At 43.4% G+C, this 20,788-nt stretch overlaps 2 protein-coding genes and 1 long non-coding RNA gene across 7 annotated transcripts; 2 read left to right on the top strand and 1 right to left on the bottom strand.

Moving 5' to 3' along the window:
- The first annotated feature begins 649 nt into the window (after positions 1-649).
- LOC135643020 (uncharacterized) lies at positions 650-3,890 on the top strand. 3 transcript variants are annotated; one of them, XR_010498128.1, is made up of 5 exons: positions 650-790; positions 2,366-2,444; positions 2,606-2,671; positions 3,247-3,390; positions 3,470-3,890. It is a non-coding gene; the product is annotated as an uncharacterized LOC135643020 (long non-coding RNA). The 3 variants fall into 3 exon arrangements; XR_010498126.1 differs by lacking the exon at positions 2,366-2,444; XR_010498127.1 differs by lacking the exons at positions 2,366-2,444; positions 2,606-2,671.
- Positions 3,891-5,286: 1,396 nt separating this feature from the next.
- LOC103991963 (Golgi SNAP receptor complex member 1-1) lies at positions 5,287-10,604 on the bottom strand. The gene is made up of 5 exons (XM_009411514.3): positions 10,427-10,604; positions 7,317-7,544; positions 7,034-7,201; positions 5,656-5,769; positions 5,287-5,562 (listed from the first exon to the last, which is right to left on the bottom strand). Exons 1-5 carry the CDS (start codon positions 10,460-10,462, stop codon positions 5,449-5,451), a joined length of 660 nt encoding a protein of 219 aa, XP_009409789.2. The 5' UTR covers positions 10,463-10,604; the 3' UTR covers positions 5,287-5,448.
- Positions 10,605-10,820: 216 nt separating this feature from the next.
- On the top strand, positions 10,821-13,527 carry LOC135583965 (nod factor hydrolase protein 1-like). Of its 3 annotated transcripts, none has more exons than XM_065158894.1 (3): positions 10,821-11,226; positions 11,304-11,444; positions 12,227-13,527. In XM_065158894.1, the coding sequence occupies exon 3, from the start codon at positions 12,229-12,231 to the stop codon at positions 13,366-13,368; it is 1,140 nt and encodes a 379-aa protein (XP_065014966.1). In that variant the 5' UTR covers positions 10,821-11,226; positions 11,304-11,444; positions 12,227-12,228; the 3' UTR covers positions 13,369-13,527. The 3 variants fall into 3 exon arrangements, with proteins under 3 accessions (XP_065014966.1, XP_065014967.1, XP_065014968.1); XM_065158895.1 differs by having other exon boundaries at positions 11,288-11,444; XM_065158896.1 differs by lacking the exons at positions 10,821-11,226; positions 11,304-11,444 and having other exon boundaries at positions 11,834-13,267; positions 13,346-13,527.
- The last annotated feature ends 7,261 nt before the right edge of the window (positions 13,528-20,788 follow it).

Below are 20,788 nucleotides of genomic sequence, written 5' to 3'. Positions count from 1 at the left end.
ATTCTCAATAATTAACTTGCAAATAAAAAATCCAACACCTAATTTAGTTATCTGCTTTTGTTGATCTAATAATATAGAGTTCTTTTTAGTTTAGGAACATAAAAAAATTAGAGCTTTTTCTAATTACAAGTTAGTTCTATGAAGAGACATTAATTTTGATTTTTTCCCCTCTAAATTTCCTCTTAATACTTTATCAATTAGTAAATACAATGATGATAATTTGGCACCATGTTGATGTCCATTTAGAAAGGAGTAGTACTTCAGAAAGCTTGATTTTTTCTTTTAATAATTATTTTTATTGTAATATTATTGGTGGATTATTATTATTATTATTATTATTATTATTATTATTATTAATGGTGAATGAGCATACCAAAGCATAAAACAATATTTGACCCATGTAGCTGATAATGTATGTAGCATGCCAACACTATGTTGATTAGATTGCAATTCCAGTGGTAACTTTTTTTTTTTATGATAATGATAATTTTTATTCAGTTTTCTATAAGGAAAAAAAAAATCAAAGACAATAAGAATAGAGTTTTTGGGATATATTAAATTAAAGAAAAAAATTGTATATTTACAATAATTTTTTTATTCAAAAAGATTACTCAATATTTTCTCTTTCGCTAAAACAAACAACACGACACACACCCAAAAGGCCACCGTTTTGCTACTCCGCCTCGCCTCGATTGGTCCGGAGGGGCGATGTGGCGATCCTCCACGCGGAAATCCGGCTCCGCCGCCCCCGTCAACGCTTCCCCGGTTTCCTCCGTTGCCTGCCGCTCGGGTGAGTGGTAACCTAGATCCATCCCGCCGTTGTTTGGAACTCGATGAATCGTCTCTCTGTATTTCTCGTTTCGTTTGGCGGGGTTGGTGTACGACGCTTTTTGTGTGACTTGGTTCCGTTACCTCATTGAATTTGACTAGCCTTCTGCTGGCTGCGATCATGGGATACTGTTTAAAGGGTTTAAATCTTGAACCTTCTGTTGCTTTTGATTCTCGGGTCTGACGAATTGGTGTTGTTTGTTGAATTGGTTTACATGTATATACGGAAAAGGGTTCTTTGTTAGGATCGTGATGCTCCAAATCATGAATATGTCCACCACCTGGTCTCACGCCAGGAATAGAATGTAGGATAGTTGAAGACGATATAATATTGGGGCTACATGTGGCTTGGTTTTCAGTTTTTTGGAACCAGGCTTTTTCCAGGTTATGTATATTGTATTGTCAAATACATGTCCTTTTGTGTCCATCACTAATTTTAGGTATCAATGTATTGCATCTTTTGAAGGAGATAGGAATAAGAACAAAGAAAAAGCAAGATATCCCAAGATCAGAACTGTAACTCTTACCATCCAGGATTAGCTGAATTTCATCGTGGGATCTACTTTTTATCTTTTCGTTTTAGAACAACCTGGAATTAGCTGAAACAGGGAGCGGCTGTAAAATAGTTGGGAATTTGTCATAACTTTGATGGTTGAAATATAGATTTTTTTCATTGATGCTCTTAATTCTTTTCAGCCTTTGCTTTCAGGGACACTGGAGTTGGCTTTATAATCAGTTAACCATGCTTTTTTCTGTTGAATGTGGACGTGTTGAAATCTAACCAAAAGGTGTAAAAAAGATCTTATAAATTAGTCTGATCCATGGCTGCATTGTCAACTTTCCTGCTATCTTTTGAAGTAACAATCATGGCACCATCTTGAATATTCTATTAACTAAAAGAAGTAATTCAATGAAGTACTGAAGGCCAATCACATTCCAGTAATTCTTGTGATATCGAGGATAATGAAGCTCAGTGATGCTCTTTTGATTTTGATTGAAAACTGTCAGTCACTGTTAGATACATACCCATGTTTGAAAACTTCTACCATTGTCTCCCCCACTCCTTTGTTTCTTGCTTGTATACTACCATCATCCACTTTTCGATGCGGCCAATTTATCTCAGTTTTTCTTCATTTTTTGCTGTTTAGCCTTTAGTAAAGATGTTTCAAGGAGGTGGAACGGATTGACAACCTCTTCTATGCATATGCAGATGCCTCTTTTGGATTGACCGAGTCAGACTTTATCACCATTACTTTTATGTGTATTTGTAGACACAAATCATAAAGCATTCAGTACCAATGTTCTTCTCATTCTGGACTACAGGTGGTAGAGTTATCAGTCTCTCATGGCTCTTAATATATATATATATATATATATATATATATATATATATATATATATATATATGTATGTATGTATGTATATATGTATATATGTATGTATATATGTATATATGTATGTATGTATGTGATGAGAAGACATATCTTACCTGATATTCTCGAACTATGTAATGTATTCTTATGTCGAGGAAAAACAGAAGTGCATGTGAACTGCTTGATCTTATACTAGGCTTCCAATTCTGGCCTCAAGTTGACAAGTTCGTCAAATATCTTAAGGTAATTACTAATTAATGCTTTCAGCTTTTGTCTATCCCCTTAGACCATGGTCTAATATCCGATTGTATTTTCTGTTATTTCTTTGCTAACAATCCTAGTATGCCCTTATTTTCTGTGATCTGAATCGGTAATCTGATACTCGTGGACATGCCAATTTGCAGTACCAACTTGATTACACGGTCATAAACCTGGACCAACAGACAAGCTTTCTCAGATTTTGTAAAGAGGTACATTTTGATCCATGTGTTGAGAGTTTCATTATCCTATGTATAGGGATTAGGGATGAAACAGGTCGATTAAATGCAGATTCACCTGAACCTGAACCCAAAACCCAAACTCAAACTTGACTATGGAGGAACCCGACTGTATCTGATATGATACCTACCTCCTTACATGTACCGGTTGTGGGTACCCAAACCTGGTTTACATTGTTTGACTGGTATTCTGAAAATGCCAACCCGCTTAAACCTGCGGTCATCACTAGCTCACATTAGGAATGACAATGAGTAGGATACTTGCTGCTCAAAGCTGAACGTGACAAACCCTGTGAGCATCAGAACCTGAACCCAAACTGGACTCAGGTACATAGACCTATTTGAATCCACCCCAAAAGTCTTTTGAGCCCAGTTTAGGTGGATTGCCTGCTATCCAGAAGAGTCCCACACTGCTGTCATTTGTACCCACGTACAGTTTACCGCCAGAAGGTGTTGTTTCTATGTTTTCTTGAATGATGAAATGCTTACATCTAACCTTCCTATGTTCTAGATAAACTTGCATGACATGTTACCATCGTCTGTTGTAGATGAACTTCCCATATCTTAACAATTATGATGCCGAACTTGCTTGGCCCTTAATTTTGGACAATTTCGTTGAGTGGATCCGAGAAAAGCAATGTTAATTTTTTAAGATGGTGTGAATGGTGCTGCCTTGGTTATGATTCACTAAGGTAATTAAATCATCATTTCATTTCTTTTCTTGGTGTTCACAACGTGAATATGGTTGTCACTGATAGAATGCAAACCTAGTTTTCTGTCTGTAATGCAGGGCTAAATTGTTTAAGAATAGCATCTTCCCTGCCGGGCTCAAGTCGGAAACATCATCAACATAATTTCATAATTTGTCCTATCTTTGCTTGGCCTCCCCTCTGCATATTTGGAATTCTCCCAACAAATGTGAGTTGTCATCTAGCTTGTCTCCTTACTGATTTGCTAGAATGCCGAAACTTACTGGGTAACTCTTATCGTGCCAATGTTCTCCATGTTCATATCTAAAAGGATTGTTCTTATTCCCAATTGTAGTGGATAATTCATTTGTACCGAATCATGTGATGATTCATTTGTACTGAATCATGTCAACTGTTAATCCTGTTCTTAAAACTTGTATATGACTGTCTTTCTCTAGGAGCCTCAACGTAACAGATTGAAATGAATTCTACTCTTTAGCTCATCTATGGTTCATGAAACTCTATGGTCTTTGGCAAACAATTTTTTGGTTCCTGTTCGATCCTGATATCGAATCCAACGTTGAAAGAGGTTTGCGTTTCTCATATGACAACTAAAAGATATAAGTAATAACTAATTCGTGGAGGGAACGAGTTGTCAGTAACGTGTGGAGCTCAAACTTATGGTTGAATAGTGATCTTTTGTTTGGATGGGTTAATTACATATTATCTCTTATATTTTTATATTTTGATCTATATTTAAAATTTTATATTGGGATTCTTATAATTTTTAAAGTGAAATAAATAATTTTGTTTGTCCTAACATCGTCAATTGCATTGATGAAAAACATAATACATGACATCATGTGTTAAGTTCTTATTATTTCTTGAGGTGTTAAAATTATTTTTTTTTCTGATAAAATTATTAAAAATAAAAAGGATATTAAGATTATTTTTTTGTTTATCATTTTTACATCATCACACATGACATTAGGATAAATGAAATTTATTTATTTTATTTTTATAATTATAAGGATTATAATATAAATTTTTTAAATATAAAAAAATTTTGATGTTAATACGGTTTAGGTACCAGAGGTATAATTATCCTTGCATACAGTACAATAAGCACACTGATTTCCTGTGCGGCTTCGACTACTACTTTGCATTTGGTACTATCTAATAAAACCAGAAGACCGCATCAGTATCCTTTGCCATGCAGCAAAAGATGCTTCTCAAAGTAGCTTTTGCACGCCAACTCGAAGTTGCAAGTATTGATGGTTCACCTTATCAGACAGACATCCCCCCTATTTTGATACCCAAAAATCAAGAAAAGAAAGGATCAAAGAGCCCCGCACAAAGAGGCCATATATGAGCCTATTAAGGACCATGTATTCGTCTTGTGAATTTATCACACGTCCCAGAAGCTCGAGACCTCGGGGCAACACTCCAGTCTCTTCCTAGAAAGACGCTGTGTGCGTCATAAATTGGTCATGACTTCGAGTCATGTTTTTAGACACCCGAACAACCATCAGATGTAATAATAATAATAAAAAACTTTAAATCACGCAAACAGTAATTACATTTTAATTTTTCGATCATCAATTTTTTTTACTCATGGACTTAAATACTATTTATTTTGCTAGTTTAATCAAAATAAAAATAAAAATAAAAATAAAAATAAAACATATATAAACTCAATCACATAATTTTGTTTCAAAAAATATTGAGGAAGCCATGTGTCATGTTCAACAGGAATAATCTTGGATCTGATGAAGCCTACACTGTTGACTTTGAGGTGATTGGAATGAGGCTTCAATGCTTCCCATACAACAGCAGGTCGACGCTCTCTACATTTATCATCTAACGAGTCATGGATCAAAAAGGATGGAGATTTACAAGTGTTCCATAACACACACTCTGCTCTTCTGCAGGACAATTAATAGTAGAAATGAACAGGGTGAAGTACAACACAAGTTACAAAAGGGTGCATGTTCTCTGAGACATGAGTATGTTCTTAATATATAGGCAGATCTTTCATAGGCATCAGTTTTAAGATGCAAGTCACTTTGACAACCAGTAAATCAACATCATAAATGTACAAACAGAAGCAACAAGGGAGAGGATGATGGTGTCCATTGACTTTTTCCTTTTAATTGCTGATAGGATATGATTTACCTGCAGGGAGTGCACAGTAGCTATATGCGTTAAAGCATTTACTCTCGATCAACAAGCTAACTCTGCATCAAGCCAAACTTATCGTGCACATACCGTAGGAAGTCTGCTGCTAACATTGCTTATCTTTGTGTTGATCCCACCAAATGTGGAGCGCTGAAAAATAAGTGATCCTAGGGTAGCTTGTGCTTGAGATATTACATTATCCATCTGAAATACCATAAACATGGTCGAATAATAATAATAATAATAATAATAATATTAGATGACAAAATTTGTGAAAGGATTGTGTCACAAGTGCCAACTGCTTCTGATGCAATGAAATTGCAGTAAGTTTATTTCTTTTTTCTTGCCCATGATATGGAATTGCATGATAAAAGAAGAAACATCTGATAGAAAAATAACATGATAAACAAATAAGAAACATCACAAGTGGCAAGACGACAAAATACTGGGTGATGTGTGTCCATACAAGAAACAACCAAATAGCATTTCCATGTACTTAGTTTCATAAATTGCAAATGGTCAATGTGTACTTTGGAAATGCAATGTCATGAACTTTTACAATATATCTGAGTATAACATCATGGTGTCTTTTGGCCAAATCATTCATAAGGTTCACCCCCTAGCAAAGAGACGGAAAAAAGCAAACATGCAAGAGTCAAACAGTATCTTATGGCTTAGACTAGATATATACCAATTGTCAGCCCATAACCTATGAGCTTCAGCTTTTGTTAAATTGATATCCAATTACCATGTTGATGCTCCTGCTTGTAAGACATTTGCACTGCTGCAAAGAAAGTTCCCCTGACAAATTAGCAGCTTTAATATATCTGCTGTATGATATATTAAAGCTGTCTTGGCCAAAACAGGGTCCAACCACAAACAAAGAGTGCAAAACAAACTCCAACTGTGATCTGCAGCTGCAGTGGACCATGTCATGATCTTGTGAAGGAAAGGCTAGTCCTTGCCTTGACTGAGACAGGACAGCATCCCATGTAAATTATCCACATGAATGATGCGAATATTGATTATCATCTAAGACCCACTCTTCTTGACTGTCTCTCACCTTATACAGTTTACTCTTTCAATTTTCTCTTCTTAACAAATTATTTGCTGAGGTAAAATATAATGAGAACTTTTTAAGTTATTTAGCTTAGATTTGAAGCAAATACCACTATTTCAGTAACATACAAATAAACCAGGCCAATAAAGGAACTGCCAATAATGTAACCAGCCACCATGCTGAAGAACTTTGTAGATGATAATTACAATGGAAAGCAACAAATACTGCCAAAGATTATAATGGAATGTATTATGAAGAGAGAGGTGGAATACACAAACAAAAGTACATTCGCATGATGTGTGGTCATGTATGTATGTGGGGAGTTTATATATATATATATATATATATAAGAGAGAGAGAGAGAGAGAGAGAGAGAGAGAGAGAGAGAGAGAGAGAGAGATCAGGCACCTGCCCTGAACTTCTACTTATAGTAGCTTGTTCTTTAAGCAAAGCATGCTCAACAGAATCAGCACCCTCTTCCATGTCTACTTTTGCCTTGTCAAAATCCCTAAAGTCGAGAAGAAGTGAAGCACGTTCTTGCTTTGCTCTAAGACTCGAGCGAAGACGGAAAAACTCCTAAAAACACATGAACAAAGGCAAGATTAATTTTCTTGAATCCTATGCACCAAATTCTGAACTGGTTCAAGGACAGATTTCCAGAAGTGAATGCACCTTTAGCAGCACTTTGTACCTGAGTAAGATCTTGCAGAATTTCTTTATGTCGTGTCAATGTATGAGAAATAATCTGTGAGCCCCCAGAAGAAACCCAAGTTTGCATCTGCAAATTGACATGCTGGAGTTGCTTCAGTAAATGTTCAATTCCAGATTCTAGTTCATTTGCTGAGCCATCAGGTTTTGCCGAAACCAGTCTACGATATGAAGTCATCTGCTCATCCAACTGAGCTTCAAGCTTCCTTGCCTATCAACAAGAAAAATATCCTTATCAACAGAGTTCAATGTCTTAACATGGTACGTCACATGTATAACATGCCTTCTACGCCTATCATTAAAAAAGGCCTCGAAACTATAAAGAACCGTAACAGTAAACCATAGAGTGCCAAGGAAGCAATACAATAACTTGTAATAACCAACAAAAATATGTTGAATGTTTGAAAAAAAAGTTATATTTCACAGCTTTATCAAAACTGAGGTATAAAATTACCATGCTCAACAATATTAGTCAGCATGTGCCATGAAAGTAATGACATACTGAGCTGAGTAGTACTAGCATTGGGCAATTCTTACCTATGCTGATTGAGTGATTCTCAATGTTTCACAATCATTCAAGACGAAGGAAGATCTCTTAATTTGTCTAGTCGGAAAACCTCAAAGCTTAGATCATCTGGCACACAATTGCTCTGTAAAGGCTTTATTGAGATTGTTCGGGTCAGAAATTTGCCAACCTCTCAAGGCATGCAAAATCACTGAAAATAATGGCACCTTCGTTATCATGCTGTGTGAATCATCAAAACTATTGCAACTGCAAGCACCTTTTCCATCCAGCAACATTCCAAGCATGAACCACCTCATCCCTATTTACCAGGTATCCACAAGTTTCCTCCTGACTCGTACTAGACCAACTTTCAAGAAATGGCATATTCCATAACCGTCATTCTATTAGTGTTTATTTCACCAGAATGATGTGATGCTGTGATGATTAACTGATCTTAGTATGGATGGTGTTTCTTACAACTGTTCATGGCTTGGAGTGGCTATGAAGCCTACTCTTTTGTAAACATACTTTGCCAATTTCTTGATAATCAACAATTTTAAGATTTCGGTCTCAAAGAGAATATAACTTTGCCAATAAATAGTTATCATCTTGGATAATCAAATCATAGCATCAAAATTCACCACCTAACAAAAAATTTTGGTTAATTTATTTTGTACTTAGTTGCACCAAAGATTCAATGTATTTACAACTTAACATTGTCAAAGCCTGAACACATCATTGGCTGATCCCTAGTGAAGGAACATATGTCAGCAACTAATGTTAAAGGAATATAAGAAGTTTTTTCCATATAGAACAGATTACCAATCAATGAGAATTCTAGACAATGGATAACTAATACTAAAGCTTAATGGGAACAACTTCCTGCATTCAAACAAAGCTGCCACCAGGCCACTAGAAGGAATATGGATATGTAAAAAAAGGACTCATGAATAGAGCCAGAACTATGTGGATTAGATGCTTTGGTAACCCTGATTAATTAATGTTTCTACTCATGCTACTATGCACATGTAGCTAATTCAAACTCAAACCTCAGCAAAAGAAAAGTTGTATTCTTATTGCATGCTTGTCCTCAACATGCACATAAGAGATAATAGATGATATAAGATGTGGCCTACATCTTGAATGCTAGTTGTAGTAATTCTCATAAAAGTGAGGATTCTCAAAATTGCAATAGAACTAGTCTACTAATTGATGAAAATGCACCGTTTCAGTAAGATCAGACTGTAAAAAGATAACCAAGGTATTCAAGAAGCTGTTAAAATGCACCATGGAAAGCTTAAAAAATCCAAAGATGTGGGGCCTACTCATGGGCAAACGAAGAATTAAGTGACACACAGTATGCTGCCTTTGGACAACCCAAACAAGTTGGTCTTGGATATTCCTTTCTTATGCATCCACACATCAAACATGAGACAACTCCCCCTTCATTCTCATTTCTAATCTTGCATCCTGTCAGAACTTGTGGATTATTGACTCAGATGCTTCCAATCACATGACAAGATATGCATATTAATTACCTTACACTGCCAATAGGTCAGAAAGCATAACCTTGGTAATGGCTTATCTACATGCCAGTGGGCTGGAGCGATCAATATTGCAAAATCCTTCACATTACATTTCATTCTTCATTTTCCTAATCTTCATCGAAGCTACTTTTTGGTTGGGTGCTCATGCCCATGCCAATATTGATGGAAATAAAACACAATTGTGAGAGCTTGTGCACTCCAAACGATATTTCTTGCTAAAGTAAAGATTGCTTTGTCCAAAATAAAAATTTATAATGCACTGACACCAATGAGGCAAGCATCTTATGCAAATATGGATGGAGGGCTTCCAGACAATCCTAATCACCAAAAAGGGAGGACGATCTACAAGAACAACTTGATAAAATGTTACAGTAGGAATAACAACGATTGTCATTTTTTCATGGGATGTTATATTTTAATTAGAAAAATAAAAAAAAACTTGGTAATAGTATATATTTCTTCAAATTCCTAACGTGCAGCTGTTTGGTGAACAATCCGATTCTGCTGCTTGTTCTCAGAAAATCACTTGTTTAAATAGGTTACGTTTTAAGGGAGTCAATGTATTCCTTCCGTGATCTCCAGAGACGCGTCCAAGATCTACCTTTATAATTTAGGAATTAGAAGAAAGATCCCTTACTGCTTAATTTTTAGGCATCTTGCATAAAGAACGCATTCAATATATTAACAAAAATCTCTTACCAAAGAATCGGTGAACAAAAGGACTTTGATATTAGGGATTAAGGACGCTCAAATCTTAATCAAATCAAAACATAAACAGCTCCTACAGGCCCTAAGATCCTTCACCACCACAATCCCATGAGAAATACAAAATCCCAAGCAATAAAATTCCGGCAGTTCGTGATCGATATCAGATCAATTTGGCACAAAAAAGGGGGGGGAAAACCAAACAATCGGGACATAATCCACAATTCACAAATCAGATCAACGCCAATTCCATGAAAATTTGCACCAGAATCGGATGTTCCGCGCGGATCAAGAAAGACGCAAGATTTCTTTAGGGTTAGGGCAAGGGTGAGGCACCTGTTTCCGAAGGGCGTCCCACGAGGACGCCTCCATGTTCGCCCCCTGGAGATCGAACTCGGGATCGATGTGGAGACGGAAGGAGGTGAGGGCTTTGAGGGAGGTTGCTTCAGGATCCGCAGACGAGCACGTTTATTAGGGAGTCAGACATCGATGGGCGAACGAGCGGAGACGAGTCAACCGATAACTCTCTCTCTCTCTCTCGCTCTATTCGGTTTGGTTCGGCTTGGTTTAATTAAGAAATAAACCCGGTTCGATTTGAGTCTTTCTGAAAAACGTAACGGTGTTACTCGAAATCGCAACAGCCAATACATTGGAGAGACCAACTGGGACCCATATAGACTGTCATTGTTTTTGCAGGTTACGCATGTGGGAACAGAATAATTGACAACGTTGCTCAATTCGATCCCCAGTCCTCGTTCCCCCTTCCGCTCAGTTCCCAAACCCCTTTCCTGGCAACCATGGAGAGCCGCACGCGGCGATTCCTCCTCTTCTAACGGCGGCCGGCGGACGGTGGAAGCGGGCGGAGGCGGTTTTGCTTCGCCGCATCTTGCCTGCTCTCTTCTCCTCCTCCTCCTTCGTTTCCCAGCTTTTTTATCCCTGTCCATCGTCTCCTCTCGTCCGTACAAGTCGACGGCGCCTTCTCTCCTCCTCTTTCTGCCCGTACCATCAAACTTGTGAAACCCAACCCGAAGAAAGTTGAAAGCGCTCATGTTGTCGTCTCAATCGAGATGAAGATCACCCAGAGACCAGCGTCTTCGAATAATCTGACACCAAATATTTGAATTGCAGATTCTTTGGTAAAGTATCTGCTCCTCCATCCTACAAATTAACTTCTCCAGATCTCTAACCTTATATCAGTTACTCTTGATGGTAGATCTTTTGTAATCCCGTAAGAGCTCAGAAAGAAGTCGACGAGACAAACCCTAACACCTGGAACGCCAAGATCGACCCAATTGGTGTTCCGGGAGGAAATGGCACTCTCAAGTTGAAGAAGAAGCAACAACAAAGTTGCAAGGTACGGTTCCACTTCTCCAGCTTATCCAACTGCATGCGTATGTAAGTAAACATGACAACATTCGAAGAGAATTTGCTCTGTAACCCTAATCTGCAATGACTTACGATTTTGTGCTTTGTTTATCTATATAGTTTTGCATCAAACTTTTGAAATCATCAGCACGATCATGTTCATCAATGAACACTTAAAGCAAGCATAAATGTAACATCAAAAAAAAAAAGCTCCACCATACATCGTAGTTAAATTTTATCTCGGAAGCAGCTACCTTCTTCTTCTTCTTCCTGACTTGTAAATGAATGCATAAGGTAGAATAACTGAGCAAAAAATAGTGCGATTAATGAAAAGGGAATGAATATAGCTTGCGATAGTTTCATGCACTGAACACTTTGTAAGATTCATATGAAGTGATGTAAATGCTTAATAGATAATTCTTTGTGTATCATACAAATTGTCTTCCCCGTATGACCAGGAAAGATGTGTACAAAACCATGTAATGGGTTTCCTCAAGGTAGAATTAGACCAGCAGTAACATATGATTTTGTCTGGGATTGGCTATTTTGCTGAGTTAGAAAAGGGATGAATATAAATAAAGATAGTTTAAGTAGGATAAAAAGAATGGTTCGGATTACATAGTAATTTTCTTTTAATTAGTTAACACAGCAGTCACCAAAATCCCAACAATGAAGGCTGCTCCTGCTGTGTTGTGAGGATGGCTGGTGGACGACACGTAGCGTTTCTGCTTTTGATCACTCTCTTCTTCCCCTCCATCTTCTCTGATGCAGGAATGGCTGCTTCTAGTCCCTCTGCAATCAAAGCTGGTTATTGGCCAACGTGGACCTTCTCCTACTCTCCGCCCTCCTCTATCGACCTCTCCTACTTCACCCACGTCTTCTACGCCTTCGTCCAAGTCGATCCCACCACCTCCGAGCTCGTCATCACCCCCGACGGCGACCGCATGCTGAGAAACTTCGCCGCTGCCATCCACGCCCACGACCCGCCCGTCATGGCCTTGATCTCCATCGGCGGCGGCGGTAGCCACTCCGCCTTCGCCCCGCTCGCCGCCGACCCCGCCGCCCGCTCCGCCTTCATCCACTCCACCGTCGCCTTCGCCCGCGAGTACGACATCGACGGCTTCGACCTCGACTGGGAGTTCCCCAAGGACGACAAGGAGATGGCCGACCTCGGGGAGCTGCTGCTCGAGTGGCGCGCCGCAGTGGAGAGCGAGGCCGTAACCACCGGCCGGCCGCGCCTCCTCCTGACGTCGGCCGTGTACTTTGCTCCCCACTTCTTTCTCAGCAGCGGTCGGCGGTCGTACCCGATCGACCGGATGGCCGCGGGGCTCGACTGGATCAACGCGATGTGCTACGACTTACACGGCTCCTGGGAGACGTCGGCTACTGGCGAGCACGCGGCACTGTACGATCCCAGCAGCAACGTGAGCACGAGCTACGGGCTGGAGTCGTGGGTGGCCGCCGGGATGCCGCGGGAGAAGGTGGCAATGGGCATGCCGCTATACGGCAAGACGTGGCTTCTGAAGGACCCGGAGCAGCACGGAGTTGGCGCGCCGACGGTCGGCGTGGGCCCGGGGAAGGACGGGGTGCTCGTGTACGCCAAGGTGGAGGAGTTCAACAGGGAGAAGGGGGCGACGGTGGTGCACGACGAGGCGATGGTGGCAGCGTACTCCTACGCGGGGAGGACGTGGATCGGCTACGACGAATCGTGGTCGGTGACGAGGAAGGTGGAGTACGCGCGGCGGCTGGGCCTCGGCGGGTACTTCTTTTGGGCGATCGGGTACGACGACGAGTGGCGCGTCTCGAGAGCAGGTAATGGAACGATCGTAATACATAGAGATGGCAAAGGACGACGCAAGCTGACCGAGTTGACTTTGTTTGACTTGGCAGCCTGGAGTGCGTGGGGACATTGAGGGATCCACGGAAGACTAGATCACGGTGGGAGCAGTAGAATCTTATGTTACAGATGTTGGCGTGCGGTTTGATTAGTAGGCTGGTATACGTGTATGTTATTTTCTTCGGTGGCTGTGTATGTTCAAGTTGGTACGCTCAAATAGACGTTTCGTTCGCATTGGTATGTTCTAATTTAGAGTTTAGGTGTCGGTAAAAGTAGAACACTGACATATTTATGAATATAGCGAATCTGATCACTTGAACTTCGGTTAATATTAATATCTCCTTTTAGTAAGATTGAAAAATGGTGATGAAAATAATAAAGTATATTCTAAGTATTTAAGATTTTAATATAATTTCTTCCAAATAAAAGTCATAGGGCATATTATGGATTTCACAAACGCGACCCCCAACCACACCAGCGCAATCATAGAACCTCGCGGCATCACGTCGGATGTGCCATCAGGAATTTGGGACGATTGTCGCTTTCCTCTCGTGTTGTTTAGGGCCGCATGAACTGGCATCACCCTAACAAGGATCACATCGGGAAGCTCGAAATAGCGTCGTATAGTGTTGTTCCACACATCCCGGGTAGCGATCATCCGAAGGTACAAACTCATCGCTCAAGAAGTCGATCATCGCACAAACGCCACATATGGTCGACTCTTAGGTACCAAAATAAAAGCCCCCTTGCCAACATTTGGTAGGGGGCAAAGGATCTTTGATAAAGAATTTCACTAAGTTAATTTTTGGAGGGGCCTAAGTCGAGATTCCCCTCCCCATCTCGACCTAGGGCGGTGTGTATGAATCCGACGGTGACAAAGGCAAACGAGTTCACTGAAGAGGTGCATCTCAACCAACCTTGAGCTCAACAAGCCGAGAGCAGTTGTCTCTACCTACCACCACGCCATGAAATTTCCGACTTCGATTGGGGTCGGGGTGGTCTGAAGTAATCTAAGAGAATCCAAACAATGCTACCTGACGACAGTCGCTATGCCAAAGAAGTTGCGACCCGATCGATCTTCCATAGATACCCGGAACGACCTCAAAACACCAACACACCTGGAACCAACGAAGCAATTGATCGAAGTCCCCCTAAGAAGAAGCCAACCGGACAAGGTCATTAAGGTCGGGACAACACTGCCGAAAGCATACCAAATTCAACTTGTCGACTTTCTGAAGAAAAATGCCAATGTGTTCTCATGGTCCCCAGAAGACATGCCCGGAGTCGACCTGGAGATCATGCAACATCACCTCAACATCCACCCCGAGGCACATCCTATGAAACAAAGACCAAGAAAATTCACCCCAGACTGACAAAAAGCAATCAACGACGAGGTAGATCGCTTGATCGGCGCTGGATTCGTGTCCGAAGTATGCTCGGTGGTTATCGATTGTAGTCCTTGTTAAGAAGCATAATAGAAGCTGGAGGATGAATGTCGACTACACCGATCTCAACCGAGCATGCCCAAAAGACTACTACTCACTTCCAAGGATAGACCAACTGGTAGACGCCACTGTAGGACATGAGCTCCTCATGTTCATAGATGCATTCTTGGGCTACAACCAAATTTGAATAGCGCCACAAGACTAAGAACACACTGCTTTCATCATCGATGAAAGGGTATAGTGCTACAAAGTAATGCCTTTCGTCTTGAAGAACGCTAGAGCAACATATCAGAGAATGGTCAATAAGATGTTCAAGCAACAACTTGGGAGGAATATGAAAGTCTACATCGACGACATGATTGTCAAGAGCAGGTCGGAAAGCACACATTTAACTAACCCGGCCGAAACCTTCTGGACCCTCAAGCGGTTCAACATCCGCCTTAACCCTTCGAAGTGCACCTTCGGGGTCAGTTCCCGTAAATTCCTCGGGTTCATCATCCACCAAAGGGGAATATATGTCAACCTAGAAAAAGTTCAGGCCATAATAGAAATGCAACCTCCATGCTCGATCAAGGAAATACAACAACTCACCGGGAGGCTAGCAGCACTCAGCCGATTCATGTCACGCTTCGGGAGACAAGTGCCTCCCCTTCTTCTAAGCCTTGCGCCGAGCTAACAAATTTGCATTGACTCCAGAGTGGGAACAAGCCTTCACAAAGCTAAAGACACACCATGTTCAGCTACCTCGCCTCGCCTTGCCCAACTCGAGCGAGACCCTCGGTCTTTACTTGGAGGCTTCAGAATAGGCAATCAGCTCGGTGTTGGTACAAGAAAGTCCAGAAGCGCAGCAAGCTGTCTACTACGTTAGCCATGTCCTTGCTGGACTCGAGGAGCGATACCCTTCGATCGAGAAGTTGGCTCTAGCATAGATAAAAACATCCCGGAAACTACGACCATACTTCCAAGCCCACACAATAAAAGTAATCTCTAACTAGCCCTTGTGACAAATCCTCTCCAAGTTTGACGCATCAGATTGGATACTTATATGGTCAATCAAGCTCGGAGAATTCGACATCCAATACGCTCCCAGAATCGCTATAAAGGCACAGGTATTGGCTGAGTTCATTTCCAAACTAACCCTCGTCGAGCGCTTTATTCGACAGAAACACCCTGAGCACACTTGGGCCCTATACGTGGACGGATCCGCATCCTCGGGAGGAGCAGGGGCAGGGCTCATCCTCAAAAGCTCGGAGGGAGAGATGTATGAGCAGGCACTCTGACTAGAGTTTAAAGCTACCAACAATGAAGCTGAGTATGAGGCGCTACTCTCAGGGCTACATCTCGCCCCAGAAATGCATGTCCGAGACCTAAAGGCCTTTAGTCACTCACAACTGGTAGTAGGCAACATCAACAGAAATTATGAAGCCTAAGACCCAACCAAGGTGCTATACCTAGCTAAAGTGAGACGGCTCACCGGCCGTTTCGATCGTCGCTTAGCTGTGAGGATACCGCGTGCCCATAACTCCCAGGCCGACGCCCTGGCCAGATTGGCCTCCGCTCGCAGCCCGGAAGAGCTTCTCCCAAGAACCAAAGTCTTCCCGGCCTCAACGGTGCCAACCAAGGCTATCGTTGCGATCGAGGTCACCTCAAATTGGGTCGAGGAGATCCTCCACTATAAAAGAGAAGGGATGCAGCCCGACAATCCGGTCGTCGCATGTCGACTTAGGCGTACCCAATCATGGTATTGTGAAGTCAATGGGAAGTTGTACCGAAGAGCCTTCTCTCAACCCCTCTTACATTGCTTGGCGTCGCCCGAGGTTGAGACAGTCCTATCCCAGGTCCATGAAGGCATATGCGGGGAATATGTTGGCAACCGAACCTTAGCTTTCAAAATCCTCAGGCAGGGACACTACTGGCCAACCATGTGCCGAGACGCACTGTCATATGCGCAACGGTGCTAACAATGCCAGAAGCACGCCCAGATACAACATCAGCCTGTAGTCCCTCTCACCCTGATAGACGCTGCCTGGCCTTTCGCCCAATGGGGGCTCGACCTCCTCGGGCCTTTTCTCCTCGCATCCGGGCAACGAAGATTCCTCATAGTCGGGGTCGACTATTTCACAAAATGGATCGAGGCCGAGCTGCTAGCATCCATCACAGAAAGACAAGTAGAGGGATTCGTCTAGAAGAACATCATTGCCCTGTTTGGGATCCCGAGGGCTGTCATCACTGAAAATGGACCCCAATTCAACATTGCAAAATTCGAAGCCTATTATCGGTCCTACGAGATACAATTAAAGTTTAGCTCGGTCGCACACCCCCAGACCAACGGCCAGGCCGAAGCCACCAATTGGGCCATCCTGGAGGGCTTGAAGAAAAGGGTGATCGGGGCTCGCGGCGCTTGGGTCGACAAGCTCTCGAGTGTTCTATGGGAGTCCCGGACCACCCTAAAAATCGCCTCAAGCGAATCCCCATTTAGTTTGTCATATGGGATCGAGGCAGTCCTTCCACCCGAGATGGTGTTCTCAACCCTATTCACTGAGAATTTTGAGGAGGGCACCTCGGAGGAAGGTCTTTGAACAAACCTCTACCTGCTCGAAGAAAGAAGAGCTAAGGCGCACCTCCGCAACTTGGCATACAAGAGGGTTGTGGCCCGACTCTACAACTGCAGAGTTTGCCCGTGCCAAATCAAGACTGGAGACCTCATCTTGCGGAAGGCCGAGGCAAGCAACCCAACCCGAGCTGGAGGAAAACTAGCCCCAAATTGGGAAGGACCCTATCGGGTTTACGATGTGATCCGAGAGGGAACTTACCGCCTTGAAACCACAAAGGGAAGCCCCCTACCGAGGACGTGAAACACTTCGAATCTCAAGAAGTTTTACCCTTAGATACGACAGGAGCATGTCAAAACGTAAGGTATGTTTTCCATTAGACAAAAGGTATGTACATTCTGTTTGGTCAGGGCATTACAATTCAAAACCCAACCGGAATAAAAAAAAAAAAACTACACTACCCCTCAACTCGGGGGGACCTCAAGGCTATCATCAAAAGGGACCTCATCTGGCATCCCGACACTCTAGTCCTTGGGAAGATTAATGAAGGGGTCCGACTCCACCTCCATATCCGAGTACTTCGCCCTGAAGCGAGCAAGGGCGATTCGATACATGAACTCATACGTTACTTATCCCAACCTCTGTAGACCGAGCTCAAATCCGGGGGACTTCTTGTATTCGATAATCGCCTCCTCTCTTTCAAGCGCCCCTCGGCGCTCCTCGTTCAAAGCCTCTTCCGCAGCCCGAGAGGCAGACCGTGCAGCCTCGACATTCCGAGAAAGAATTAGTAGCTCATCGTCCAGTGCCCGAACTCACCCCCGACTCTCCTTCAGCTGACGTTGAGAGTCATCCAACTCAGCCTTCAGCCGTTCGACTTCAGTTTCCAGATCCACAACATGCTGTTCAGCTGCCACTGGACCAGGCCCGCTTTTTAGCTCGTCGACTTCCCCACGAAGGCCTGAGTTCATCTAGCCCAAGCGCTCGATCACCCTACCATTGTCGTAGACACGATCGATCAGGGCCATGGTGTAATGTTGGCTTTGCATAAGGGTTGATGTCAGCATTGGTATTTGGATGGACAATAAAGGGGAGAAACACTAAACTTACCCAAATGAGGGACGTGGCCACCTGATCCATCAGTACCATGGAGGGCAAATAGTATAGCTACTTTGCTAACATCGGATGGAGTACCCCCTGCGAGAACTCCTGGGCCACCGATCCATCAAACCAGATCCTACTCTCAGCCTTAAGGGTCAGCCATCGCGTGTCGTAGGGGGTCCCTGGCTCCTCCCTAGCAAGGTCGATCATACTGAGGGCTTGGAAGGGCTCACCCTCAAAGCGAGCCCAGATGTGACACAAGTCCCGCATCGACTTCGGGCGCACCGTCGACTTTCCCGAAGGACCGTCACCAGAAGACCCGACGCACCCCTTCTCCGCACGCACGCCGAACCCTCACCTTGGGAGACGTAGCCCGACTCGCACATTCCCCGAGCTGCCGTTTCGTGGGTCGCCATGCCCTCGGACACCTTTCGGGTTCCAACCTTGGACCTCTTCTTCGGCCAACTTGCCTCTAGCTCACTGGGTGACCTCGACTCATGCATCGATGTGTTCTTCTTCGAAGGGACTTCAGAACCGGACCCCTCATGCTCCCGAGACGGCTGTGCCATGGCCGAAGGGCGAGGCATCCCCTTCAAAGACTTGAGGTTCACCATTTCTGTGAATGAAGGATCGATTAGTAAAACACACCAAGAACGAAGGAAGCGCTCGAGGCACAAATATGTCAGTACTCCTAGGGGTTGGGCTTAATCCCGCTTTGACCAGCCACTCCTCGGTCATTCCCCTGATTGCTCAAGAGGAAGACAAAATCTTCCTTAACCACTCCATGCGCTTGGTCTCCTCATGGGAAAGAAATAAGGGAACGTTGTTGATGGCTCGGGAGGTCCATTCGATGCAAAACCCCCATCCCCGACTACAACTCACAAAAAGGTGACGGGCTTTCCACCCCTTGTTGTTGGAGGGTGCACCGCTAATCTTAAAGCCACCTTAGGCGGTCAAGTAATACCCGCCTCGCTCCTTGCACAAATGAAAACATGCTAAGAAAAGTGTTCGAGTCGGCTCGATCCCTGCCCCCTGGCACTCCCCGAGGAAAGCCACCAGGTAGCGCCAAGAGTTAGGCGCCATCTGGGATGGCAAAATCCCCCACCAGTAGAGGCACTCTTCGATAACCAGATACAAGGGGAACCGCAGCCCCACCTCAAGAGCATCCATGGTTAGCCCGCACCCATTGGGAAACGAGTCGTAAGGGTGCTAACTGGGATGTGGAGCATGAAGCCCATAGTTCTTCTGGATACTATAGCGATCCCGAATTGGACCTAAGAGCTCCTTGGTCACTATCGAGTTAACGTCGTGCCATGATCTCATCACTTGAAAGGCTACGAAGGCCTTTGAGTCCGTCAGGGGCATGCCACCCGAAGAAGAACTAACCACCTCTATCCTAGAACTACCGGAACCTGATTCGTTGACCTTGGGAGCCGACCAACTCGAAGAGGAGGAGGAAGACATGGAAGACAGGCATCCCGACTGAGGCAAGGAGCAACGATCCGAGGCGTGTGCAAGAGAACAAAGACTGAACGATGCCACCGCACTACACAGGAAGGGGTTTATAAAAAGGAAGTCTGCCGCCATAAGGCAACCCTTGGGCTCCCCAAGGTGAGAAACAATGTTAGTATTAAATTTGGCGTAACTCCCTAGATCCCCCATATTCGCTAGCCCATAAGTTCTTGCCAAAAACCCACACATTGTCTTGAGTTTCTCGTCGAAACCCACATGCTGCCAAAACAAATGACATGACGCACCACAAACAACTTCCCTCGAAGCTTTGACCTTCTCCCAAGGTTGCAAGGGACCGCTCGGCCAACAGGATCAGTCTTTGCTTGAGTCGTATAGCTCGGCCAGTCCAACCAATCCAGCCTATGCTCGACTTGAGTAGCTCGGCCAACAGGATCAGTCTTTGCCTGAGTCGTACAGCTTGATTAGTTGTCACATGAGCAATTCCTCGTCCAACCAGTCCAGCATGTGCCCGAGTTGAGTGGCTCGACCAATAGGATCAGTCTTTGCCTGAGTCATATAGCTCAGCTTGTCCAACTAGTCTAGCCTATGCCCGAGTTGAGTGGCTCGGCCAACAGGATCAGTCTTTGCCTGAGTCATACAGCTCAGCCAATCCAACAAGTCCAGCCTGTGCCTGAGTTGAACAACTCGGCTAGTTGTCGCATGAGCAAAGCCTCATCCAACTAGCCCAGCCTATGCTTAAGTTGAGTGGCTCAACCAACATAATCAGTCTTTGCCCGAGTCGTACAACTCGGCCAATTGTCGCACGAACAATGCCTCGTCAAACCAGTCGAGCCTATGCCCGAGTTGAGTGGCTCAGCCAATAGGATCAGTCTTTGCCTGAGTCATATAGCTCGGCCAGTTGTCACACGAGCAATGCCTCATCCAACCA

The sequence above is a fragment of the Musa acuminata genome, chromosome BXJ3-7, assembly GCF_036884655.1.
Source record: "Musa acuminata AAA Group cultivar baxijiao chromosome BXJ3-7, Cavendish_Baxijiao_AAA, whole genome shotgun sequence".
In the NCBI taxonomy this organism is placed as follows: domain Eukaryota; kingdom Viridiplantae; phylum Streptophyta; class Magnoliopsida; order Zingiberales; family Musaceae; genus Musa; species Musa acuminata.
This window is presented reverse-complemented; position numbering and strand designations above follow the sequence as displayed.